At 45.4% G+C, this 27639-nt stretch overlaps 1 protein-coding gene across 1 annotated transcript in view; it reads left to right on the top strand.

Annotated features, from left to right (window-relative positions):
• Positions 1–26595, top strand: part of LOC146180483 (sphingomyelin phosphodiesterase-like) — a 49826-nt gene extending 23231 nt beyond the window's left edge. The window contains exons 6-12 of the mRNA XM_084577794.1: positions 5253–5363; positions 10309–10389; positions 11810–11897; positions 18810–18892; positions 20928–21120; positions 21992–22182; positions 24714–26595. Coding sequence (XP_084433920.1) covers positions 5253–5363; positions 10309–10389; positions 11810–11897; positions 18810–18892; positions 20928–21120; positions 21992–22182; positions 24714–24822 — 856 coding nt within the window. The 3' untranslated portion in view covers positions 24823–26595. The remainder of the gene's footprint in view (positions 1–5252; positions 5364–10308; positions 10390–11809; positions 11898–18809; positions 18893–20927; positions 21121–21991; positions 22183–24713) is intronic.
• The last annotated feature ends 1044 nt before the right edge of the window (positions 26596–27639 follow it).

Genomic DNA, 27639 nt, shown 5'->3' with positions numbered 1-27639 from the left:
TCGTACGCCCCCCAGTTTCCATGGCGGTACTGGGGAAGATGTCGACGACTGGATCGACCAGTTCGAGCGAGTGGCGCAATTTAATCAGTGGAACCCGGCTCAGAAGCTGCGCAATGTGTATTTCGCGCTTGAAGACTGTGCTAAAACGTGGTATGAGAATCGGGAGGCCAGTCTTCAAAACTGGGATTCCTTTCGCCAGCAGCTGCGGGAAACCTTTGCCAACCACGACCGCCGTGATCGCGCACGCCGCCTCCTAGAAGCTCGTGTCCAACTACCTAACGAAAGTGTGGCCATGTTCGCCGAGGACGTGACGCGTCTTTGCCGACGGGCTGATCCCGACATGACGGAATCAGTGAAGTTGCGCCACCTGATGCAGGGCGTAAAAGAACCCCTCTTCGCTGGTCTGGTTCGGAGTCCACCTCAAACCGTCGCGGACTTCATCAATGAAGCTACCCTCATTGAGCGAGCCCTGCAGCAAAGATACCGGCGCACGGAGTCTGCCTGTGGTCAGCCCTTCAGCAGTGTCGCCACATTGAACAGGTGCACTGACGATCACTCTCTGCGTGAGCTGATCCGCGAGGTAGTTCGCGAGGAGCTCCTCAAGTTCAATCTTGGATCGCCTAACCCGACTGCCATGGCTGTCAACGAAGCCGTGCGGGAAGAAATACGTCAGACATTGTCACCGCCTGAGTCACTGTCGGAGCCACGTTCTATGAACTACGCAGCGGCTCTTCGTCGGCCTGCAGTGCCTCCTGCGCAACAGCTTCGTTTAGAAGCACAGCCGCCACCCACTTTGCAGCCACCGTTCTACCAACCGTCCTTCCAGCCGCCATACCAGCAGAGCCTCGTCATACAGCCGTCCGCTCCTCAGCCACTATACTACCAGCCTTCCTATCAGCCACCGCCCCAGCAGAGCCCCGTCATGCAGCAACCGGTTCGGAAGGCAGACGTCTGGCGCACTCCTCGCCAGCGGCCGCTGTGCTACCACTGCGGAGAACCCGGCCACTTGTACCGTCGTTGTCCATACCGGGAACTCGGTCTTCGGGGTTTTGCTCGTGATTCCCCGCGTCCCCGGGTCGGCGAACGCCCTCCAGAAATCGAAGAGTATCTGGCAACCCGTGCAACCTCTTCGAGCGACAGTACACAGTCTTCTCCCGTGCGCTACTCGTCACCCGGCCGCCGTGAGTTTAATCATGTGCCGAGGCGCCGGTCGCCAAGCCCACACAGGGGAAACTGAAGGCGGCGACCTCAGGGGGGCAGGTTGCTGACCAACGGAATCGATGTCCCGAAGACCCTCCCGTGACGACTGAGCCCGATGCTGTGACTACGATGCCTCCGCCGCCCCATGAACCCGAAACTCCCAGTCAACCTCAAGCCGATCACGTTGTTAGCGCCGACCTTTCCGTTCTCGTCGACGGACACCCAGTAACCGCTTTGGTAGATACCGGAGCAGACTTTTCAATAAGCAAGAATTTCGCAGATCGGCTCTCCAAGGTTAAAACTGAATGGCTGGGGGCGCAAATTCGTACTGCTGGCGGTCACCTTATGACGCCGATCGGACGATGCACTGCCCGAGTAACCATCGCCGATTCAGCCTTTGTAGCCGTTTTTGTTATCCTGCCACACTGCTGCAAGGACGTCATACTCGGCATGGACTTTTTACGTGAGCATGGGGCCATTATTAATGTTCCTCGCCGTACTGTCACGTTTTCGACGCCTGCAACGACGACCGCTGACTCCGAACGACGCCACGCACCTTTACGCATCGTTGACGCGGACGTATCTATGCCGCCACGTTCGTCTGCTCTCGTCACAGTCAGGTGCGACGACCAGTCCTGTGCTGCCGGCGTTGCCGAACAGAACACAGAGCTTCTGTTACAGATGAACCATTAGTCAGATGAACTATACCGCGTTGCACGCGGTATAGTTCATCTGACTAATGGTCTAGCTCACGTGCTGATTACGAACTTCGGGAACGAACGGCAACGCATCGCTAAAGGCACCACGGTAGCCTACTTTGAAGGTGTCGCAGAAGCAGCCCACGACTGCTTTGTTCTTGAGACCAACGCGTCTGCCAGCCAAACGCCCAACTTCGACCCTGATGTGAATCCCGCTCTATCATCGGCAGAGAAGGACAGACTCGTCGGGCTACTCTTTCAGTTTCAAGACTGCTTCTCATCCACCTCCGCGGTTAAACAGACGCCCTTACCGACGACCGCACCCGACCAGTCCGACAGAACCCCTACCGAGTGTCACCGCGGGAACGCGAAGTCATTGCTCAACAGGTAGACGAGATGTTAAATGACGGTGTCATACAATCATCGAGGAGTCCCTGGGCTTCTCCTGTTGTCCTCGTTAAGAAGAAAGACGGAAGTTTAAGGTTCTGTGGGGACTACCGTAAGCTCAATCAAGTCACAAAGAAAGACGTCTACCCGCTGCCACGCATTGATGACTCATTAGACCGGTTGCGCCAAGCGCGCTACTTTTCATCGCTTGATCTTAAGAGCGGTTACTGGCAGATCGAAGTCGATGAACGTGATCGCGAGAAGACAGCGTTTGTCACGCCCGACAGACTTTATGAATTCAAAGTCCTACCTTTCGGATTGTGCTCCGCTCCAGCGACATTCCAGCGAATGATGGACGCAGTTCTATCTGGTCTTAAATGGCAGATGTGTCTAGTCTACCTGGACGACGTTGTTGTGTTTTCACCAACGTTCGAGGAACACCTCCAACTTCTCTCCGCTGTGCTACGGGCTATCAGATCTGCCGGCCTCACGGTAAAACCACAAAAGTGTCACTTTGGCTATGAAGAGCTCCTGTTCTTTGGCCACGTCGTCAGCCATCGAGGAGTTCGTCCCGATCCCGCTAAAACAACAGCCGTCACCAAATTCCCTACTCCATGTAACAAGAAGACAGTTCGCCGTTTCTTGGGCCTCTGCGCCTATTACCGCAGGTTTATTGAAAACTTTTCACGCATTGCCGCTCCGTTGACACGTCTCACCCGGGATGATGTCACCTTCACCTGGACGGACGAAGAGCAAAAGGCATTCGACGAGTTACGGCACCGCTTGCAGACAACACCTGTGCTTGCCCATTTCGATGCGAATGCCGAGACTCTGGTCCACACAGATGCCAGCAACATGGGTATAGGTGCTGTACTCGTCCAGTGGCAAGACGGTGCCGAGCAAGTTATCGCATACGCCAGCCGGACTTTGTCCCGTGCCGAATCGAACTATTCCACCACCGAAAAAGAATGTCTGGCTGTTGTATGGGCGGTGATGAAATTTCGACCCTATCTTTATGGCCGGCACTTTCTGGTTGTGAGTGACCATCATTCTTTGTGCTGGTTAACGAACTTGCGAGACCCCTCCGGACGCCTTGCACGATGGAGTTTACGGCTACAGGAGTTCGACATGACCATCGTGTATAAGTCTGGACGTCAGCACAACGACGCCGACTGCTTGTCCCGTTCACCTGTCGAGGCTGTGCGGGAAGACGAAGAACCAGACTTCCCCCTTATCGCAGCCGTCGACGCGCTCACTGTTTCGCAACAGCAACGTGACGACCCGGCTCTCGCACCACTTATCAATTTTCTGGAAGCGCGCTCTACAGAAGTTCCCCGTCTCTTCGCCAGAACGCATTCATCGTTTTGCATGCGAAACAATGTTTTATACAAGATCAACTTCGCATGACGAGCCCACCGCGGGTCACCTGGGGTACGCTCGAACTCTGGCCCGAATTAAAAAGAGTTATTACTGGCCAAACCTTGCGGCCGCAGTACGACATTACGTGAGGACATGCCATGATTGCCAGCGACGGAAAACACCGCCTGTGAGACCGGCCGGTTTACTGCATCCTGTTCAAGTGCCAAGATACCCATTCGAACAAGTTGGCATGGATCTGTTGGGTCCTTTTCCAATTTCTGATTCGGGAAACAGGTGGATAATTGTCGCTACAGATTACCTCACGTGTTACGCTGAAACGAAGGCTCTCCAGCGCGGTACAGCAATCGAAGCAGCGAAATTTTTCATCGAACGCATCGTCCTGAGGCACGGCGCCCCGACAGTTATAATAACGGACCAAGCCACTGCTTTCACTGCCAAGCTACTGGAATCTGTCATGCAACTAAGCGGCACTACCCATCGCAGGTCAACCGCCTACCATCCACAAACTAATGGCTTAACAGAACGTCTGAACAAAACTCTCGCCGACATGATGTCCATGTACGTGGATGTAAAACATCGGTCGTGGGATAACGTCCTGCCATACGTCACGTTTGCGTACAACACGGCGCAGCAGGAAACAACGCAAATGACGCCGTTCTCCTTATTGTATGGCCGCGAAGTTTCGACAATGCTCGAAGCCATGTTGCCCCACGACGGCCGTGACCTCGAAGTTGGCGCCGAGGAGTTCACTCAACGCGCAGAAGAAGCGCGACAGCTGGCGAGGGCACGCATCCGGAACCAGCAAGGTCGAGACGCCCAGCGTTACGATCCCCGCCACCGTGTAGTGACTTTCGAACCGGGCGATAGAGTGTGGCTTTGGACTCCGATTCGACGTCGGGGACTATCGGAAAAACTTCTGAAGCAGTACTTTGGTCCATACAAAGTGCTCCGTCAGCTGAGCAACGTCACGTACGAAGTGCTTCCGGACGGCTTTTCTTCTACTCGTCGCCAGCAGAAATCCGAGGTTGTCCATGTCGTGCGCATGAAGCCGTACTTTTCGCGAGGAAATTAGCGCACCGCCTACCGCATGTTTCTTGCTTTATTTTTTTATCTCTGCTTTCGAATTCATCAAGTTGACATTTATTTTTTTTAGAGAGGGGGGGTAATGTAGCGTGTGCAACAACAGCCGCTAGGCGGCTGCTCATCGAGAGTCTCGTGCACGGACTCGAAGAAGTGCCCGTGGCGTTCGAGAAGAAGCTGAAGTTAGCTGCCGTCTCTCGGTGCTCCGACCCTGATCTTCTGCGCCTGCTAGCTCAACCCCCCATTAAAACCCAACCTTCTGGTTACGGGCCTAAACGGCTACGTGACAATATATTCAGCCACTGCGCATACTCCATACAGCTCGGTGTGATACGAAAATTTCCTCACTGCCACGACGTGCTTTACTATATTCCCTCGAGAGCTACAGAACAGCCCAGCAACACTAACCCAGCTGGATGCTAGTTGTAGTCGATCAATCGCATAAATATTAAGAAACTGTGGCACGAGCAAACAGCTAAATTATGCCCCGAACTTCGTGCTTCGCAGCTTCGCGCCGCCTGAACAAAAAGGCAAGATGTCGGCTTCGTGGATCTTTGGAGCCCTGGCCCAGCAATGGTCGCGTTGGCTACCCTCGTCGGCGACCGCTACAGTCCGCAGGTGAGCTTTTGCAGGAACCTTTGGAAACGTTCAGTTTCGTTAAGTGGTAATTTATGCGCTTATTTCTGGTTAATTATGAATACTTCCAATTCTGATGCAGTTAATCGCATTCTTTCTTTGGTTTTTCTTGTGGGGACCTGTGTCGGAAAAAGTTGAGAAAACGCGTACACGGTCTCGATACTATAAAAAGAGCTGAATAGAACATTGGAATCAAAAGGAGAGGGTTCTGGTAGGTGGGTAAATTACTTGGTGTTCTATAGCATCACAAAGGGACAAGACACAGGGGCTTGTATTTTCCCCTCTGTTTTTAGCGGTGTAGAAAATCAAACATTAAAAGCATTCTGCAACAATTCAACAAGATGCTATGAAAAATATTTTTGTTATATTTTCATGCGTGCATGGTGAGGGCGATGGCATCCTTATAATTTCGTTGAAGCAGTAAAGAAATAGAACATGGTCAATTGAAAACGTCAAAATTACGTGACAAAAAAACAGCAGTGTCCGTACGGATGCAACTGGCAAAGATCTGTTGTGAGCGGGTACCTCGGCGCTGGATTCAGTGTAAGCCCAGCCCATCAGTTCAAAGCCCATGGCAGTAAAGGTTTGCAACACAAGTGGTCAGAAAACAGTAAAAAGTGATAACATGATTACCGGGAAACTTAAGTTCCGTCTGTTAGGGTTCGATGCGAAATCATTAATGGTTAATGTTTGCCGGCTACCCATGCGGATTCTTGTTCACGTACAGTACGGTCCACTGCCAACGCAAACGTGAAATGGCGGATCCCATACACTTCACAGAGGGCTCCTGCCGACAACTGGAAAGGATGAGCAGCCCTCTAATAAGGGAGTAATTACTCATTCACATCCATCCAAGAGCAGCCGTACGGCTACAAAGGAAAGGTATCAAGCTTTCTTAGAAACTTCGTAGTTAAAGAAAACTTCGTCCTGATCTGGGGATAGAACCCCGCACCGCCGTCTTTCCGGGCCAGTCTCTCTACCGACTGAGGTAACCAGGATGGCTAGCAGATCAGATGGTAGAGCGAGAGCGAATTGATCTATAACTCGAAGTGGGAATGGTGTTGGTCAAATATTTAGGGGAATCTCGCAAGATGGTGTAGCTTTTTGATCAGGGAGTAATTACTCATTCACATCCATCCAAGAGCAGCCGTACGGCTACAAAGGAAAGGTATCAAGCTTTCTTAGAAACTTCGTAGTTAAAGAAAACTTCGTCCTGATCTGGGGATAGAACCCCGCACCGCCGTCTTTCCGGGCCAGTCTCTCTACCGACTGAGGTAACCAGGATGGCTAGCAGATCAGATGGTAGAGCGAGAGCGAATTGATCTATAACTCGAAGTGGGAATGGTGTTGGTCAAATATTTAGGGGAATCTCGCAAGATGGTGTAGCTTTTTGATCAGGGAGTAATTACTCATTGACTTCTACCCCAGCACAGCCTTACGGCTACAAAGGAAAGCTATACAACTTTCTCGGAAACTTCGTAGTTAAAGAAAACTTCGTCCTGATCTGGGGATAGAACCCCGCACCGCCGTCTTTCCGGGCCAGTCTCTCTACCGACTGAGGTAACCAGGATGGCTAGCAGATCAGATGGTAGAGCGAGAGCGAATTGATCTATAACTCGAAGTGGGAATGGTGTTGGTCAAATATTTAGGGGAATCTCGCAAGATGGTGTAGCTTTTTGATCAGGGAGTAATTACTCATTCACATCCATCCAAGAGCAGCCGTACGGCTACAAAGGAAAGGTATCAAGCTTTCTTAGAAACTTCGTAGTTAAAGAAAACTTCGTCCTGATCTGGGGATAGAACCCCGCACCGCCGTCTTTCCGGGCCAGTCTCTCTACCGACTGAGGTAACCAGGATGGCTAGCAGATCAGATGGTAGAGCGAGAGCGAATTGATCTATAACTCGAAGTGGGAATGGTGTTGGTCAAATATTTAGGGGAATCTCGCAAGATGGTGTAGCTTTTTGATCAGGGAGTAATTACTCATTGACTTCTACCCCAGCACAGCCTTACGGCTACAAAGGAAAGCTATACAACTTTCTCGGAAACTTCGTAGTTAAAGAAAACTTCGTCCTGATCTGGGGATAGAACCCCGCACCGCCGTCTTTCCGGGCCAGTCTCTCTACCGACTGAGGTAACCAGGATGGCTAGCAGATCAGATGGTAGAGCGAGAGCGAATTGATCTATAACTCGAAGTGGGAATGGTGTTGGTCAAATATTTAGGGGAATCTCGCAAGATGGTGTAGCTTTTTGATCAGGGAGTAATTACTCATTCACATCCATCCAAGAGCAGCCGTACGGCTACAAAGGAAAGGTATCAAGCTTTCTTAGAAACTTCGTAGTTAAAGAAAACTTCGTCCTGATCTGGGGATAGAACCCCGCACCGCCGTCTTTCCGGGCCAGTCTCTCTACCGACTGAGGTAACCAGGATGGCTAGCAGATCAGATGGTAGAGCGAGAGCGAATTGATCTATAACTCGAAGTGGGAATGGTGTTGGTCAAATATTTAGGGGAATCTCGCAAGATGGTGTAGCTTTTTGATCAGGGAGTAATTACTCATTCACATCCATCCAAGAGCAGCCGTACGGCTACAAAGGAAAGGTATCAAGCTTTCTTAGAAACTTCGTAGTTAAAGAAAACTTCGTCCTGATCTGGGGATAGAACCCCGCACCGCCGTCTTTCCGGGCCAGTCTCTCTACCGACTGAGGTAACCAGGATGGCTAGCAGATCAGATGGTAGAGCGAGAGCGAATTGATCTATAACTCGAAGTGGGAATGGTGTTGGTCAAATATTTAGGGGAATCTCGCAAGATGGTGTAGCTTTTTGATCAGGGAGTAATTACTCATTGACTTCTACCCCAGCACAGCCTTACGGCTACAAAGGAAAGCTATACAACTTTCTCGGAAACTTCGTAGTTAAAGAAAACTTCGTCCTGATCTGGGGATAGAACCCCGCACCGCCGTCTTTCCGGGCCAGTCTCTCTACCGACTGAGGTAACCAGGATGGCTAGCAGATCAGATGGTAGAGCGAGAGCGAATTGATCTATAACTCGAAGTGGGAATGGTGTTGGTCAAATATTTAGGGGAATCTCGCAAGATGGTGTAGCTTTTTGATCAGGGAGTAATTACTCATTCACATCCATCCAAGAGCAGCCGTACGGCTACAAAGGAAAGGTATCAAGCTTTCTTAGAAACTTCGTAGTTAAAGAAAACTTCGTCCTGATCTGGGGATAGAACCCCGCACCGCCGTCTTTCCGGGCCAGTCTCTCTACCGACTGAGGTAACCAGGATGGCTAGCAGATCAGATGGTAGAGCGAGAGCGAATTGATCTATAACTCGAAGTGGGAATGGTGTTGGTCAAATATTTAGGGGAATCTCGCAAGATGGTGTAGCTTTTTGATCAGGGAGTAATTACTCATTCACATCCATCCAAGAGCAGCCGTACGGCTACAAAGGAAAGGTATCAAGCTTTCTTAGAAACTTCGTAGTTAAAGAAAACTTCGTCCTGATCTGGGGATAGAACCCCGCACCGCCGTCTTTCCGGGCCAGTCTCTCTACCGACTGAGGTAACCAGGATGGCTAGCAGATCAGATGGTAGAGCGAGAGCGAATTGATCTATAACTCGAAGTGGGAATGGTGTTGGTCAAATATTTAGGGGAATCTCGCAAGATGGTGTAGCTTTTTGATCAGGGAGTAATTACTCATTGACTTCTACCCCAGCACAGCCTTACGGCTACAAAGGAAAGCTATACAACTTTCTCGGAAACTTCGTAGTTAAAGAAAAATTCCTCCTTAACCGGAGATTGAGTCCGGCATCACCGCCTTTTCGGGGCAGTTGCTCTACCGACTGAGCTGACCAGGACGGCTAGAAGGTCAGATGGCAGGGCGAGAGCGAATTGATCTATAACTCGAATGTGAATGTGAATGCTCAGAAAGAGCAGATGGTGATGCTTCCCCCGCATGCACTTTCTCCCATCGCTTCATGCCGGATCTTGCGGGAGCGCTTTAGACTGCTGCAACCAGACGGTCTCATGTTCTGTTTAACAGTAGATTGTGCTTTACATAAACTCCCCAACTCGTACTTCCACTATTTTGGAACCTGTGCCACTATTATGCTGCAAATAAAAATCAGCATGCAGTCTTGAGCAACCACATTTTATGGCAGAGCTCCCGAGGCAGTCGCTCTACCGACTGACCTGACAGTAACGGCTAGCAGATCAAATGGTAGAGCGAGAGCCAATTGATCTATAACTCGTATGTGAATGTGAATGTGAATGCTCAGAAAGAGCGACGGTGATGTTTCCCCCCTCCGCATGCACTTTCTCCCATCGCTTCACAACGGATCTTGCAGGCGCGCTTTAGAGTGCTGCAGCCAGACGGCCGCATGTTCTATTTAACAGTGGACCGTGGTGTACATGAACTCTCCTACTCGTACTTCCACTATTTTGAAACTTGTGTCGCTATTATGCTGCAAATACAAATCAGCATGCATTCTTGAGCTACCACATTTTATGGCAGAGCTCCCGAAGGAAATACGAAGCCCGGATTCGACGTTTCGATAGCGAACGTCGATAGCGGTATCGACGTTGCACTGTGGCCTAGGAGCAGCTGCTCTAACAAGAAATGCAAGGGTCCCAAGAAGCTGCTTTTCACGCCACCCTACCACCTCAAATTAAAGCTGGAGTTGGCAGAACCATCCAAATCGGCCATGTTATGGGATCCCGAGTAATCACGCACCCGACGACCAATTAGTTATTGTCATGGCCAAGTGCCGCCAGCTATAAGCATGCCGGAGATCTTTAGCCTACTGTGGCGCCGCAATATTTTCCGGCGAAGGGGGTCTGTGTTGCTTTTCGGTAAAATTGTAAAAAAAAAAATATTCAGCTAACACTGAGTGCAACCTAATGTGTATCACTTCATTGCCGTTATAGAGCGGGATTTTACTCTGCGCGACCTTTTCCGGGACTCAAGGTCATCTCCCTCAACACGAACTACTGTAGCAGCCTGAACTGGTAAGAAAGCTATCGTCGAAGTATTGTTCTTCAGCTTGGATACAATGAGATTAATGTTCGCACCCTTTTATATGAGAAAAGAGGAATATAGGCTACAACCAAATGAGGCATGCATAGCCATCGAACATCTCGCCGAAACGGCTGAAACATGCGTTACGCGTAAGGCGACATTTGAATATAATATAGTGAGTAGTATTTTGCATGATACATTGTGGTTGCCAAAAATCTGGCCCTTTTTCGAATACAGAATGTGTCGCCGCGAGAATGACGCAAACAGGAGCAAAAGTGTCACAATAAACGATCACCTGTGACTCTATGCTTAATGTATTTGTTAGGAAACAGGTGATTTGAGAAGAAGAGGGATTACATAATTCATACTTTTTAAAGCCCTAATAACTATAGGGTTCATTTTGTGGTCGTTAGGCCCATGAAGAGAGTGCGACTGACTGTTCCGCTAACATCTCTATGGGGAAAATACATGCAACAAGACGTGTTATTATACTGGCTGCTTAACATGGCATTCAGTAATTATCTCTTTAGCTGTCCGCTAAAAGTTCCTGCTAACTTTAACTGACGCTTGCTCTCGAACTGATTATTGAGTCGTAAGTGCAATCTTTTACGAAGACTGCATAATAGATGTTTCTTTTGCACGAAGATCCCATTTTTCAACCGAAAGTTGTATGCGAAAACATACTGTTCGCAAATTGTTTATTTCACCTATAACAATCAACATATCCGCACATTGTAGATCTTAAGTCTCAACGTTTGTTGCTGCCGTCAAATACGTTCTGTGTTAGCTTGCTGTGGCAGCCATAACCCCTTGATTTTAACAAATAAAAACTCTTTAAATGAATATCCTCTGACGCATTGAAAAATCTGACAAATCCCTTCAATACTTCGATAAAAGGATCTTCTAATTATTCCAGAGTCGTTTCATCCTTAAAACTACTATCCAATAAATCTGGGCTTGGGGAATATCCCTCATTGTTCGCAAGGCCCATCATATTAGGCAACTGCAATAGCTTTATGATTTGTTTAAATACGTCCATAGCTTTTAGCAGGTCAGGAATTCAATGCTTACATTCCGCTTTTTTCTTTTTCTAGTTTTGATGCCTGTCCATGTGACCATTCAGAATAATAAGCTATGACCCTTGAGACTCATATAACAACCGATATCATAAGAAAGCATTGGAGATTAATGTCCCAAGTAAATAAATTTTACTCAGAGCAAGTTGCTTCACTTTGCTTCTTGATATAAAGACCAGCGCAAAGGCGAAATCACAAGAATAAGAATACTATGAAAAATGACGTCCTAATAAGTGCTTTTTTGTAGTGTTCTGTTTTCCACTGTTTCGCCGCTTCTAACCTACTTCAGCAACTACGCCAGGAAAGACTTACAGTCTCATTTATTTGAACCCAGGTGGCTTCTCATTAATGCAACCGACCCTGCACAGCAGCTAGAATGGTTGGTTAACGAGCTTGAAGAGTCAGAGACCAAGAGAGAGAAGGTGAGTGCAAAGTACATCGGCTTACTGTCCTGTGAAATATCCGAAGGCTCTAAAGATTACTCAATTTGCACGCGTCGACCCTACATACACCTCAACTTTTAAATTTCCGATTTCAGGAGCAAAGACAGTGCCGTTCAATTCGAGTACACCACAGTTATTTCTTATAAGGCAAAAGCCTTTTCGCTCATGCGCGCCGTATACAGAAAGAGCAATCAGTAATTGCTGTTTACACCAGCAGTCAAAAGAATTGTTCGTCTTCCACGGAAACCAAACCACTATCCTTAATACTTCCAGAAAAGCACGTAAACTTCTACTGCACGTCAAGCTGGCGACATAGATCGTAATTATCATTATTTGACGTAATGATAATAAAGGCGACGGTAACAACGCAGCAGTTAGTGCTAATGATAATGATTATGGTAACGATTACAAAACCGGTGTGTTTAAATTAAAATGGTTATGATGACAATAGCAATTATTCTTGTATAGCGTATAGATGATAGTAGAATCATATTTATGGTACTGATAACGATCATAGTAGCAATACCAGTAATGGCGAATTTAGTTGATAATTGTGATATAGCGATAGTGATAATGGTTAGGGTAGCGCTCGCAATGACAGTGCATTTAGTTGATAAAGTTGATGACAGTAGCGATTGAAATGATGGTATATTTAGTTGAGAATGACGATGATACTATTGATGTCAATGACAACGCAGCACTGAAACATTACTGTGAAGGTATTCTCGCCGTTTATATTTATCTTACGCAGATTGAGGCGCCATCTGCGACCTTTTTTTAGAGAGCTCCATTCCGTTAGTTGAAGCTTGCCAGGGCATTTGAAGCGACATCCGTCTGCCTCTAAATCTATGGGTCAGTCGCAGCGCTGAGAAAAGGCTCCTGGAAATGTGTGCGTGTTTTTATTAGACAGTAAATGGTATTGTCTATAACTGCTTAATGAGCGTGCGTCACACCAATGAACAGAAGAAAAGTTATGAGCAGTTTAGCATCAGCTATAGCTATTTACCGTTTGTCATACCTTAGCATTGCTTTGGTTTGTTGTGCCATGTCCTTATTACTGTTCGTACTTTTCAAAGTCTATAGGGGGCATGGTTGTATCACTGTCATGGCGTGCGTTGGGGTGATGGAGATTGACAGAAGCGCGCGTATGAGGAACCGTGCAGCGAGACGATATTTTTCACTGGCAGATTGAAGCGCTGAGGCCTGTTGTAAGGATTGAGCAACATTTAATTCCGGCCATGTAATAGGCGCTGGCATAAGAACTATGACGTACAGCGACCTTTGAGTTGAGTCGCTGTGCCTACAAACAAGCGTGCGGAAAGCCCCACCACACGCCGTGACCATCGATATCTGCCGGAAAAAAATACCGTAAAGGAAAGTAACAATGGCGTAGTTTTTCTCCACGCACGTGCAACATTTCTGGTACCTTTACTTACATTGCGTACCCCGTCCAAGTGCAGTGCGTACGCTTACGCAAGAAATGCGGCAGGTGTAAACAAACAATCCAAATTGGGCAGTTTTAATAGTAATAATAATAATAATAATAATAATAATAATAATAATAATAATAATAATGTTTCGGAAGAGCGTGTTGTCGGGCTAGTTGGTTGTGCATAGTATATAAGAGAAATGCGCAACAACTTCAACAGGACACAGGAAGAAACACACAAAACAGAACACAAAACAGTTCACGAGCGCTCGTGAACTGTTTTATGTTCTGTTTTGTGTGTTTCTTCCTGTGTCCTGTTGAAGTTTTTGCGCATTTCTCTTATATACTATAATAATGTTTATTTGCATCAAGTAGAATGAACAAGATGACTGATTTACCGCGGTCGTATAAGTAGCGAATGCACGTGCAACATTTCAACATCTTTTCAACGGTCACACATGCGCTCCGAAGACATAGACGAACAAGAAACATGACGTGTTCGTCCGTGCCTTTATCGCTCCATTACGATCTATTGGAATAAAACACCTATCCTAAGCTGGAAGTACAGTTTTTAACTGTGCTTTGTTGGAATGCATACTAATAATTGACAGCGCGAATGGACATGGATGAGCACAGGCACAGAAGTATTAAGTAATATAAGTTAACACCAATAAATATTATTATTATATAATTATTAGTTAACACGCTTTTCTTTGTGAAAGCATGTAACTGCATTGAAATATATATATATATATATATATATATATATATATATATATATATATATATATATATATATATATATATATATATATACCGGGTCTCCCAGCTAACATGAACCAAGGGTTACAAAATAATATATTTTAGGTGGGTCAATAAAACCAGTTGCATACAACTGGCAGTCGCCTTGCGCACTACAGGAAATTTTTTGTTTTGCAATTACTTAATTAGCTAAATATGTTAATTTTTGTAATTTATGAAATATTCATCTTAGACCAGAAATGTGAATTGGAAAGTTGTAGAGCACCTTCAGAAACCCCCATTTCATTAATTGCGATAAAGAAAATCTCACGTGTATCTTTTTTTCCGGGCTCAGAAGAAAGCCCGCGAAATACAAATAATACCACGTGACTAGTGCATTTGAGCGCCGCGATTGTGGTGCTCTCAGTCGTGGTTTGAGCGAACGAAATTAGCTGCGGCCGCGTCTTCTTGGCCCCGTTAAAGCGGCAGGCCTATATGCCTGCGATGGCTTCTTCGCCCGCGCCAGACAGCCGGCCCACGTGACGGTGCGACGGTGCAGTACCAGCGAGAGCGGCGCGCCGACACCACCGACATTCTAACAAGGCCTCCTTCTCTCCCATCAGCGAACGTCACGACAAACGGATGAGCGATAAGATATCAGCCACTGAATCTGCGCATACAGGCTTGGGTAAAAGGGCGAGATGACATCATGTGGCTCAAAAAAATTAGCGCTGCACCTTCATTTGCCGGTTCTTTATCGCCATCCGCCTGTCGTGATGTAGGCTGCTGCGTTGCGCAGGCCTGGCCAAAATCGCGGTGGCGACGGGCGAGCTCGAGGTCGCTCGAACCATCGCCAACATTTCTGCCTGCCGCTGCAACGGGACCATCGGGTCACGGCCGCAGCTGATTTCGTTCGCTCAAACCACGACTGAGAGCACCACAATCGCGGCGCACAAATGCGCTAGTCACGTGGTATTATTTGTATTTCTCGGGCTTTCTTCTGAGACCGAAAAAAAAGATACACGTGAGACTTTCTTTATCGCAATTAATGGAATGGGAGTTTCTGAAGGTGCTCTACAACTTTCCAATTCACATTTCTGGTATAAAGCTGATATTTATTAAATTAGAGAAATTAACATAATTAGCTAATTAAGTACTTGCTAAACAAAAAATTGCCTGTAGTGCGCAAATAGGCTGGCAGTTGTATGCAATTGGTTTCACTGACCTACCTCAAATATATTATTTTGTAACCCTTGGTTCATGTTAGCTGGGGCACCCGGTATATATATATATAGGCATGATTTTAGCCAAACTTATTCAAGTTATTCTGCCTACCTTTGGAATAACGCAAAGTTAAACATCATTCATATTCTCAGTACTGATTTCATTACCTTCCATTAAATGTATTCACTTGCCGCCCTCCGAAAGCTTTCCTTATTGTCTTGCGTTGCATACTTCAGGAAAAATGGATTACCACAGAGCAAAAATCTTCATTGAAGGGCTCACTGCATAGAAATTTGTAGTCAGTCGCTTTCTTCCCGGTTGGCAAATTCAGGATCCAAAGCGACTTCAGTGTTTTTATTCCTCTGGGAAGTAGTGCAAGTTTACTTGACCTAAAATTGGACGATTTGTGCACAGTGTAACATACACATACGATTGCTTTTCCCTTTTCGTGGCAGCATGTCCATCCCGCAAGCATTGTTGCCTGCAGTGTGAATGTCGATCACCTGTGGGCCGCTTACGAGAAAAGCCGCGTGATGGCGCCAGCCTCGCTGATAAGTTCGAATACGTCCACTCCGAAATTCAATGCCGTCTCGCCCGCTGTTACCATGCTTCAGCATTGTAACAATCCGACAATCCTAACTAGCGTTAGTTAGTCTCCATGCAAACTTAAGAGAGAAGATACCTCGACTTTAAATTTTCTCTTGCACTTACACCAAATATTCAAGTTCCAAAAAGAAAAAGAGACAGACCATTCAACAATATCGACCCAAACTCGAACTGTGCCTAGCTCTTATGTTTTTATATTTATTTCGATTTGATGGTTGGTTTTCATGAATAAATGAATTCATACAAATAACACTGATGTGGTTTACCACTGCCCAACCCAGAAGAAGCGAAACCTTTGTTAACTTGTTTAGGCTTCTTATTACAAATAATTATCATCACTCTCGCTAATATCATAAATATAAAACAATATGCCATCATTGTTATAGCTACTAGCTTAATTTTCATTATCACTAACTGCAGCATCATTTTCATTGCTACCATCATCATTATCACTAACTGCTTTATCATTATCATGGCTACTATCATCCTCACTCTATGAATGAGGACTGCGATCTGCTTTTCACGATCATAGCATTGAATATTGGTTTGCCCGCACTACTAGGGATCGAAGGGATTGTGATTCGGTTCCCGGTGGAGAAATTGTTTTTAAATGCCAGTATAGCCTTCGCTATACTGGAGGATCAGATAACTTGGAGAGGATCCTTGGAGAGGATTCGCTTGGAGAGGATCAGATAACTACAGATTTGCTGAAGGACGGGGGGGATATCGTGCTAGAAAAACTGGCCACCCTGTATACGCAGTGCCTGGTGTCATCAACGGTACCAGAAGCATGGAAGAATGCAAACATTATCCTCATTCACAAGAAAGGGGACTCTAAGGACCTTAAAAATTACAGACCAATTAGCTTACTGTCTGTTACGTATAAGGTATTTACTAAGGTAATCGCTTATAGAATCAGGACAACCTTAGACTGCAATCAAGCAAAGGATCAAGCAGGGTTTCGGAAACGGTACTCTACTATCGATCATATCCATACCATCAATCAGGTGATAGAAAAATGCTCGGAATATAACCAGCCCTTATACATAGCATTCATTGATTACGAAAAAGCATTTGACTCAGTTGAAACCTCGGCGGTGATGCAGGCATTGCGAAATCAGGGGGTAGACGAGCCGTACGTGAAAGTGCTGGAAGATATATATAGTGGCTGCACAGCAACCATAGTTCTACATAAAGAAAGCAACAAAATTCCCGTAAAGAAAGGTGTTAGGCAAGGAGACACAATCTCCCCAGTACTATTCACAGCTTGTTTAGAGGAAGTATTCAGAGACTTGCAATGGGAGCAGTTAGGGATAAGGGTAGATGGAGAATACCTCAGTAATCTGCGATTTGCTGATGACATTGCCTTGCTAAGCAACTCGGGGGATGAACTGCAAATAATGATTGATGACCTAGACAGAAAAAGTAGAAAGGTAGGCTTGAAAATCAATATGCAGAAGACTAAGGTAATGTTCAACAGCCTCGGGAAGGAACAGCAGTTTACATTAGGTAGCGAAATACTGGAAATAGTAGGCGAATATGTGTACTTAGGACAGATAGTAACCGCAGATCCGGACCATGAAAAGGAAATATCAAGAAGAATAAGATTGGGATGGAGCGCATTTGGCAAGCACTCGCAGATTATGACTAGCAGCTTACCGGTATCGCTCAAGAGGAAAGTATACAACAGTTGCATCTTGCCTGTACTCACCTATGGGGCTGAAACATGGAGGCTAACCAAGAGAGTTCTACTTAAGTTGAGGACAACCCAGAGGGCTATGGAACGAAAAATGGTAGGGGTAACATTAAGAGATAGAAAGCGTGCAGAGTGGGTCAGAGAAATAACTCAAGTTACCGACATTCTAGTGGAAATTAAGAAGAAGAAATGGACATGGGCAGGACATGTAGTGCGAAGAGAGGATAACCGATGGTCGCTTAGGGTAACAAACTGGATTCCAAGGGAAGGAAAGCGTAGCAGGGGGAGGCAGAAAGTTAGGTGGGCGGATGAGATTAAGAAGTTCGCAGGGGTCAAGTGGGTGCAGCTAGCACAGAACCGGGTTAAGTGGAGAAATATGGGAGAGGCCTTCGCCCTGCAGTGGGTATAATCAGGCTGATGATGATGATGATGATGATAGCCTTCGCTCGCAGCCACGCTTTAAATCGAAGGTGAAATGTGAAAGCTAAAGCGACACCAAATTGTGGTGCACGATATTTGATACAGCTATGCTTTTTCATCTGACTCAATGAAGGTCAAATGTGAGCCATTGCTGACCCTGGCTAGAGGTGGGGTAGTGAAGCTTTCTCTTTAAAATCTGTGTCGCCTAGCAGTGCCGGCAGTATTGATGGCGAGCTATACATTTTAGGGCGACTAACGACCTTTAGAAGGGTATTCAGACAGTGCTGTACTCTGAATTTCTTGCCCATGGATGAAACTCGATGAAGACAACGATGCCTGAAGCAGCGCTGGAGACTGGCTGTTGAAAACGAGGGATGCTTGGGTACAGCGACTGGTCTAACGCAATGGCCGGCAAAGATGATCTGTTCGAGTCGCTTTTTGATTAACGCAGGATGGTGGCCTTAAAGTGTAATAATTTATTTCCCCTAAAATGCAGCGTTGCCACTAGCACTCAAGGACGGCCTGGAGATAGACCGTCAAAATTGATTAATACTATTTCTGTTACTAGCCATTAAAACAATAAATGCGGTTTCTCCTCGCTCGCATAACAGCGACAGAGAAATCGGATCATTGAGTATAAGTACTGTCATGCTGTGAACTTACTATAAATGTTCACAAACGGCTTCAGATGCAAACCTTGTGCTAGCCCAGAATTTCTGGCTTTCAGAGTACATTGAATACTCTAATACTATTTTTCACACGATATTATTTGCAGGTGCAGATCATCGCGCACATTGCCCCAGCCTCCTCCGACTGTTTGCACACTTGGAGTGATAATTATCACCGGATCCTAGAAAGGTGACTCAATCTGTGAAGGAGATATAGCTGCTCTTTCAATTATATATTCTGTTGCAGCCGAAATGGTGTGAGGTGCTAGTGCTAGTTACCTTTACGTGTATTCGTGGGATCCATAGGATTAATTTATTCCTGGGCTAGAGAAAGGGACTGCTTCACCTCCAGGGGAGAGGAGGGATCTAGAAAGTAGGAAGTCAGAGCGGTATTTGGCCTAGCGCTCTTGGGAGTCCGCCTCGGCGTCGGAAGGTAATTGGTTCGAATCCAGCAGCCAGAAATGTATAGCGGCAAATATCTACCGTGTTTGGTCTATGAAATGAGGTCTGAAAACTCTGATGCACTATGTTAGCAGCAAACTCAATTTCGGATACCTTATAGCTTGCAAATGTACATTTTGTTACCGTTTTTGACCTGGAGTTTAAGTTGACGTTGATAGTTTCAGCCGAAGTGCTTCATTTCGTTTCTGCAAATTGTGTGTTAGCATTTTTCTCAATAATTACTTACCATTATACTTACTGTTTGCATAAAAACCCACCCCTTGTGTAATGTCCCCACGGGGGACTTTTAAGGTTATAAACGGAACTGAACTGAACTGTTAAGGCGCTCAATCGCTGAGCCAGAAAACACGGGTTCTCTCCCAGCTATGGCGGTTTCATTCTAATGGAAACGGGGACGTCGGGACGTCGGTCACGGGGCGCAAGACACGGTAAGGGCCAGTGTAACGGGGCAAAAGTTTTTCACACAAGCCCACAGACACCACGGATTTAGGACCTGCCCTTCCAGTAATTGCTGCCACCTCAACCAACGCCGGTTTCTCACCCCGATATCGTTACCGCAACCCAAATGAATGGCGTACCCACGACAATCGCCCCATCTGTTTTACTTGTTCTCTGTTGAGGTCACCGATTTCACAACACTCAGCGTCGTCGTCTTCTCCGAGTCTGTTGCACTTCTTCATCCTCATCACGAACAGCGAATACAGCTAAGTAACAATATGTTTCATAGTTGATACACTTCAATTGACGATTCTAAGCAGACACACATGCAACCTGTTAGCGCTTTGAAAGACGTTTGCTTAAGAGTACTTGATCGTGCAGTCTTCTGGAGGATCGCGAAAATTACGGGGGCAGGTAATATCTGGCAGGCGACAAGACTGTGGGCTGACTGGGTTGTGAAATTTTACGATATTCCATAATACGGCCGAGCGGCTATATGCTGCCAAATCGTTCTACTCCTTTGATGTTATTAGTTGAGATCAATATTCAGCCTCTACAGTAAGCTCGGACCCCAATAAGACGCGCTACCCCTGGGCTGCGCACACACGTTCACATAGCTTTAATAAAGAGAGGCTTTATGTTCATCCCGAATGGTCCTGCACGTAATGTGGCAGATTATCACTTCATGGTAATGACATGTGTGTGATATCAGAGGCAGGAATAAATGAGTAGTAGAAGTAAGTATCAAAATTCTTGTGTACGAACATAGATACTCAAAGCAAGCCAGCAGACAGGAGTCGTAACGCTGTGATGTAAGACGCTAATTGTAGAACCTAAGTGGTCCACTAATTTTATTGGCACAGTACCTAAGTTTTATTTCTCTTGTAGATGGCATTTGCGCAGAGAATAAGCAATGGGAAAGTAAGCAGCAAGGCTAAAAGCGACATCGCTTATAACATTGCAGCCGAACATTAAGTAGCAGCTAGCGCCCATTCCGCACTCTGAAGGCGTCTGAGTAGCTTTGTAAGAGATGCAGATCTTTAAAGTTTGAGAACGTTCACATCGCTATCAGTTATTGTGACAACGAGTAATTAGGAAGTTCTTATAATGTGCATACAATGCTAGAGTCGGAAGTGCTCATTGGAGAAGGTCGTCTAGGATTTTTTATTAAGTGTGTATGTTCACTTCGGCCTTTAGGATGTATTTAAGTTTAGTGCTACTTTATAAAAATGCCGAAATGCTCTCTTCAAGCTTTCTTAAAGGAGGTGAATTTACTATGCTTCAAGGTGTAGCCTCCTATGTCACCTTGACCTCATTGTGCCTAGATTTGAATCAACGGTGCAAGGTCAGTTCTTCGGTCACTCGCACGCGGACGAGCTGAAGGTGGCGTATGACTCCCGGCACAAGAAGCGGGCCATCGGCGTGTCCTACCTGGCGCCGAGCCTAACCACTTATGGTTCGGGTCACCCCGCCTTCCGCATCTTCACTGTAGATGGTGGCTACAAATCTGCTACTTGGGTGCGTACGATTGCTGGGCAGTGTTATAATCTGTTTACTCTCTCAAGAACTGTTTAGCTGGATCCGAAATCGAAAACAGAAACTACTACTGCAACTTCGGGAAATACATATAGGTTGCAGAATTATGATGCCGGTGGGTATGAATACTGCACCTTATACAAGACACAAACATTCAGTGACCCTGAGTGTCTGTGTTGCCATGTGCCTTCGCTCGTTTCAGTAGTCGTATTTCTCAGATATGCACAAACTCAATTTTCCATAAAGACTAGGCCACATAATGAATTTTTTATAGTACGTTCTTTCTTTACCAGCTGTCGATATCTCACATTTCGTTAAATAGTGTAAGCTCTTCGCCTCCCTAAACAAAACCGCACTTGTATTGTTCTCTGGCATTTTGCTGCATTCTGCTTCCTGTAGTGATAAATTGCCCCTGTGTTGTTCTCTGCCTTATTTTATGCATTATGCCGACTGTGGTAACAAATTTCCGAACTTAAGGCTATCATATTAATATCATCATATACCAGATACACCTATGAATAATTAAGGGGACCGATTTTTTGCAAGCTTGTACCATTAAACGCCTGAAACCATCTTACTCAAGCGCCCGAGCACTGTCTGATATCAGTTCCATAGCATCAAGTTTTGATACGCTATCTTTGTCCTTAATCTTATCTGGTCGACTAACAGACGATGACGTATCACCTGTGTGCTTTACAAGCTACTTAATCTCTGAAAGGTGCTCAGTAAGTAGCGATGGCCCCCTAAATTACCTCTAGCAAAAACACTACCGTTGTAGATTGAAACGTTTCTGTCGTCAGCTTTGACCTCCTGCCGAAGTGCGCATTTTACTCATTTCATGGCATCACTGCAGTCGCTCCTGGACCATCACACCTACCTGCTGGACTTGTCCGTGGCGAATGCCCATCCCGACCAGCCACCTAAGTGGGAGCTTGAATACAGTGCACGCAGCGCGTACAACATGCCCAACCTGGAGCCTCAGCAGTGGGACAAAGTTCTTCGAAAAATGGAGCACGATGACGCACTCTTTAACAAGTTCTACAAGTAAGCACGACGAAACTCTCGCTGCTGAACGACTTGCTCGCCAGTCAGGAGAGACCTCATGCTGTGCCATCATGAACGATGTGAAAAATATTTGTTGGATCTTAAAAACCTTAGTTGGTCACGGTATTTTAAACCAGATATTTCTTCGTCATTACTCATAGTGGGCGACGTCACCTTATTCATTATCTTATATAATGACGGAAATTTCTTTCTTCGTTTTCTGTACCAAATACAGTATACATATCTTATCGGCTGCAGAATAGACACTCTTGATATCCGCCTTCCATATCAAGTGTTGTTATAGGCGCGGCTTAGGTGTAATTTCGACCTGGCATCTCTTAAGAGCAGGTTAAAGTGGCGTGGAGATTAGCAAACATCATTAATCCAGCAGTTATCAATCCACCACGGAGTCACGAAATATGAATATTTTTCTTCGCCTGCGTCCGCTCGTTATTAGTCCTTACCTGTTCATATTCATGATGAGTTTAACTTTTTATTGCACTAGCGATTCCGCAGCTTCATTTCTTGACAGTGTTTTGTTCTGTGGCCCTGCAACGTTTAGTCCATCATTTTCAAAAAGAAGCGACGCCCAAGAACACCTTATTTCCTCGCTAAACAGGCAGGAATCAGGGCAGTGAAGACATTGTGGCACCCTGTACGGTGTGATTTTCACAGTAAAGGGACGCGTCCGCAATCCTAGCTCAATCTTGAAAACAGCGTTTGAATATATCCAGCGTCCAAGCTAATTTCAGCCAAGGGTTAAAAAAATAAACACTTGCGATCGGCCAGACAAACTACTTGTTTACAGGTGCCAGCCATCTGGTGTACCTTAGTTTCTTACTAATTGTAATTAAGATAATTTTCTAATTTACGAGTATTGCCTTTAGACTGTAAATGTGCTTTGCAAAGTTGGAGAGCACCTTCTGAAACCCCCATTCCATTTATTACCGACAAAAAAAACCTCATGTGTATGGCTTTTCCAAGCTCTAAAGAAAGGCCGCGAAATACAAAAATATCACGTGACTGGCGCCTTCGTGCGCCCCAGTTGTGCTGCTCTCAACCTATGTTTCAGAAAAAGAATTCAACTGCAGCCTTCGCTCCACGACCTCGTTGCAACGGCAGGCCGATATTTCTACGGTGGTTTTTTCGTGAGCTTGAAGCAGTCGGCGCACGTTACAGTGCTAGTCGCAGTGAGCTCACAGCTTTGGCACCAACCATCGCCAACAATAAGCCTACCGCTGGGAAAGGGCGGGCGAGTCACGGCCGCAGCTAATTTTGTTGACTAAAATCAGGATTGAGAGTGCCACAGTCATGACGCACGAATGCGTTAGCCCATTGATATCTTTGTCGCATTTCGTGGCCTTTCTCAGAGCTTGGAAAAACGATACAGGTGGGAAGTTCTTTATCGGAAATAGATGTAATGGGGGTTTTGGAATGTGCTGTTCAACTCAGCAAATCCATTGTTTAAACGGAGTGAATAAGAAAAAAGATCTTAATTAATATTTACTTAATAGAAAAACAAAACCTTCTTGTAGTGCGTCAGATGGCTGGCAGCTGTATACAATTTATTTCTCTGGCCCACCTCAAATGTTTCATTTTGTAACCTTTGCTGAAAGTTAGCTTGGGGAACATTTATGTTGCATTTACACTAAGCCGTTTAGTTTATATTTTTAGCAGGGACATTTCGGACTTTGTTGGGAAAAAACTGTTATAGTAAGCGTGTTAATAATGGTCATGCTAAGATTTGGCGCCGCTTCGCATATAAAGCAGAAATAGTCTTTTAAGGCAGATTTGTTATAACTTTGCCTCAGACGTCTAGGTATACAGACTCACTTTCCGTATGCCTGTTAGAGAAAATTATGCCCAGTTCTTATCTGATTATTGCTGCAAAGGTGCCTCCCTCCTATATTACCTCTCATTTATAGATATGTGAAAATCAGTACCGCGTTCCCTAAGGATAAACCACCAAAACTACTGGTGCTATCAAAGTGCCCAAACGGCGGAAGCACTGAACTATGAACTCATTTGAATAGTCTTTAGGAGTTGGCCAGGCGTTACTATTACAATGAATCTCAACGCTGCCGAAATGTATAGACTATTCCAAATGCGGTGCTTTTCTTTAAGCAATAAGATACGTTTCGAAAATAGTACATGCTATTACATGAAAGTGCTAATTGCCGCATCGCGATTAATGTTTCGTTGTTTTTGTAGTTTCAGTTGTTGTTTCTGCCATTTCGCATTGTTGCAGCTATTTTTTTTCCTTGGAACATCAAAGTTCGCATCAAAGTTGTCCCGAGCGTAGGAAAACATTCAGCTTTGGTTGACCCGCCGACCACGTGAAGACGCATTATTTGCTATTTATTTCGTAGTTCTTTTTTTCAGCATTAGGCATGTCTAGTAGGTGATTTCGAGTGTACACTCGCATGCAAACACAAGGCAAGACAAAATGAATATACTCATCTTAAGACCGTGCTTGTACGGATCAAGAGCTGCGAGCTAAGCCACCACACCAATTTTTTTTTCCCACGCAGGTTCTACCGCAAGGGCGCACCTGAAAAGAAGCGTTGTGGAGCATCTTGCCGGAAGAAGCTTCTATGCGAACAAATGACCGCGCGGTCGTCAGACCTTAAGTTATGCTGAACACTCTCCTGGAAGACAGCGTCGACTGGAGTTACCTAAACATCGCAACCCAATTGCATTACGGCTCAAACGATAGCTTTTGTGGGGGCCTCGGAAGCAATAGGACAATGTGTTTGGTTAACGTATTTCGAATCGCACAGTGCTAGGCCATGTTTCATCTGCTGCCCAGTTTAATTCTTTACACGACAAATATTCGCGTCAAAAATAGGTGAGAACCTTTGATGCAATGCGCTGAAAACGATAAAAAGCGAAAATATTTCAATAATTTATAACTTTGAGGTAAAGTATCTATTCATATTTGGTTTAAACGTCGTCATTGTATCGCTTTTAATCAAAACTGACTTTTGGACGTCGCTTTGCACCTGTCCACAACTCTGTAGAAGGCTGATAGTTAATTGCAATCACAGATGTCAAGAGGCTGACAGGCTAAGCGACAAAACGCCTGAAATCGGCAGTCATTTGCGCCGAATCGGCTATTTGCAGCTAGGGCCTGGCAAGAGCAGCTAGCACAATGCTGACAAACACGAGTATACAGTGTACCTTGCTCTCTCATGCGCGTGTCTTCCACTATAAAACTGCCTACTTCTAGTAGGAAGAGCCATTTCTCGGCAGCAGTCCTTATTATTCCTCACCCTATGCTAGTTCGGCAATTGGAAAAGAGATCTGGATCTTTATCTGCAGTTGCAAAACTCTGCTTCGGTAACAAGTACATAGGTTGTACCAGAATAGTTTCGAACCTCGAACTGGCATTTACCATAAGATGTAATGCATGTCTGAAGAGTTTTTATGTCATATAGGGATCCCAATTTTATATACTGTTTACATTCGCAAAATCACCCTACCTAGGCTGGGCCTCTAGGAGCGAATGGTTCAACGTTTAATGCTGCGTAGGCTATAAAGGAAACATTTCGAGCAACGTTCGTGAAAGAGGAGCATCGATAATTGTAGTGCATACGACAGCTGCGATCTACGTAAGCTCGTTTGACAGATTGCTCGCTGCTAAATCGACTAGTTCAAGCAACAGGTGGGACGGCGGCATCTGTGTCCCAAATTTACTATGTAAAATATCATAGTGCAACATTATGGAAAAGGCATAAGAAACTGATTACATTCGGCATTTAATCTTTTTAGATATATTCTTTCCGTTAGCACGAAGCTTGAGTCCTGCGTATGCGGTGAAGTATGGCTGAAAATGCAGGTAATTTTTATTTTAAGCATATCACGCTTGCATAGCAGCTCCTCTCAAACATCAGACATGTTAACGTTGTATTACATTTACAAGCAAACCAAACGAACACGTCCAGATGCAGGAAGAAAAATGTTAATAAACTTTTTCCTGTGCGATAAATGGCACAACGTTTGAGAATCGCACCATAGCAGTGCTGCTAAGCGGTTCTAAATCACACTCTCTGGATTTTTTGAATGGAATCTATCGCCATACACAAGAAAGGACCTGATCAATGGATTGGTAGTAAGATTGAATAATAACAGCTTGTGATTTGCTTATAAAGTTAATAGGAACTAGGTGCAACGTCGACGAAGTGCGCTTGCACATGTCGGGGATGGTGAGCACTACAGAACCCGGTGTTCATATACTCCCCTCCAGTTCGCACTTGGGACAATGACGTTTTATGGTGTTAAAAGCGAGCATAAGAAGATAGCACTTTTCTTATTACGCCTCATTCGTGAGGTATACACTGCACCAGCTCCGGAACATGGTTGAAATTTATTAGTGCCCTTCTTAAAAGTTCGAATTTCCCCTTCAACTTTATTACTGCGGTCATATACATTAGAATGATTTTCGTCAGAGCAGCAGAAAAGTGTCATCGCTGTTATTAGACAGGCACAGGTGCGTTTTTTTTTTTTTGCGCACTTGGCTTTTCACCGTTGTGAAATAAGTTATGCTAATTGTATTTACAAACATACTGCTTAATTTAGAACGAAAAGATGCTGTAATATTTTTCTGTTCTTACAGTGCAGACGTGTACACCATTCCTTTTCACGACTTTCCAGTACAGCCAGCAATTGCCAGCAATTGCCTGTAAATAACTGAATAAATTTTTTTCCATGCAACATACAAGTTACTTTTCCGTTTTGCGACATCCAAGCCTAAACCTCGTCCGGACAAAAACGACTAAATGTGCGACAAGGTGCAGGTAAGCGAATCGAATAGTCAAACCCCACAACGCACTCCAGACCGCCTTGCCACTGGCAGCAATGGATGCTAATTTGCAGCAGCAACTTAATTAATTCAGTTTGCACTAATTCTGCGCATGCATCAGTGTCGTAAAGGCTCTACATCAGGTGTATAGGTGCCTGAAGACGCAGTGTTCCTTATGACGCCGGGAACAGAATGCAGAAAGCGGCTGCAGCCCAACTTAACTTAATAGGCTATAAAAGCTTTGGAATGTGAACCGAATAGCGCGGCAGCATTACAGTGGGTTTGCGCAGCCCTGAAGAACTTGTGTGGAAGTACCAGGTCTACTGCAAAAATCTCTTCTCATTTATTATGTGGTTATTCACGATATCTCTGACGTTGGCCTTACCAACAACAGAGATGTTGAATTTTCTCCACTTACGATATAGGCATTTTGAAGACAATAGAGAACACCAACGGTGTGACTGCCATATTGAGAACGGTAGGTTGTGCTGTCATGTAGTTTTGAAATCTGGCTTCGGGGAGAGCAGCTTTAGTTTTATTTAACAGCACGTACCTTTGCACCCCATTTTACATTACTATTCGCGCCATCTTTAAATACATATGTTTCATACAAACGTTTCGTACAGCTGACGAAATCCACTGTAATATAACAAATA

This window comes from Amblyomma maculatum, chromosome 8 (assembly GCF_055883805.1).
Source record: "Amblyomma maculatum isolate TAMU_Amacu chromosome 8, ASM5588380v1, whole genome shotgun sequence".
In the NCBI taxonomy this organism is placed as follows: domain Eukaryota; kingdom Metazoa; phylum Arthropoda; class Arachnida; order Ixodida; family Ixodidae; genus Amblyomma; species Amblyomma maculatum.
Note: the sequence above shows the minus strand (reverse complement) of the source record. Positions and strands in the feature narration are given on the sequence as shown.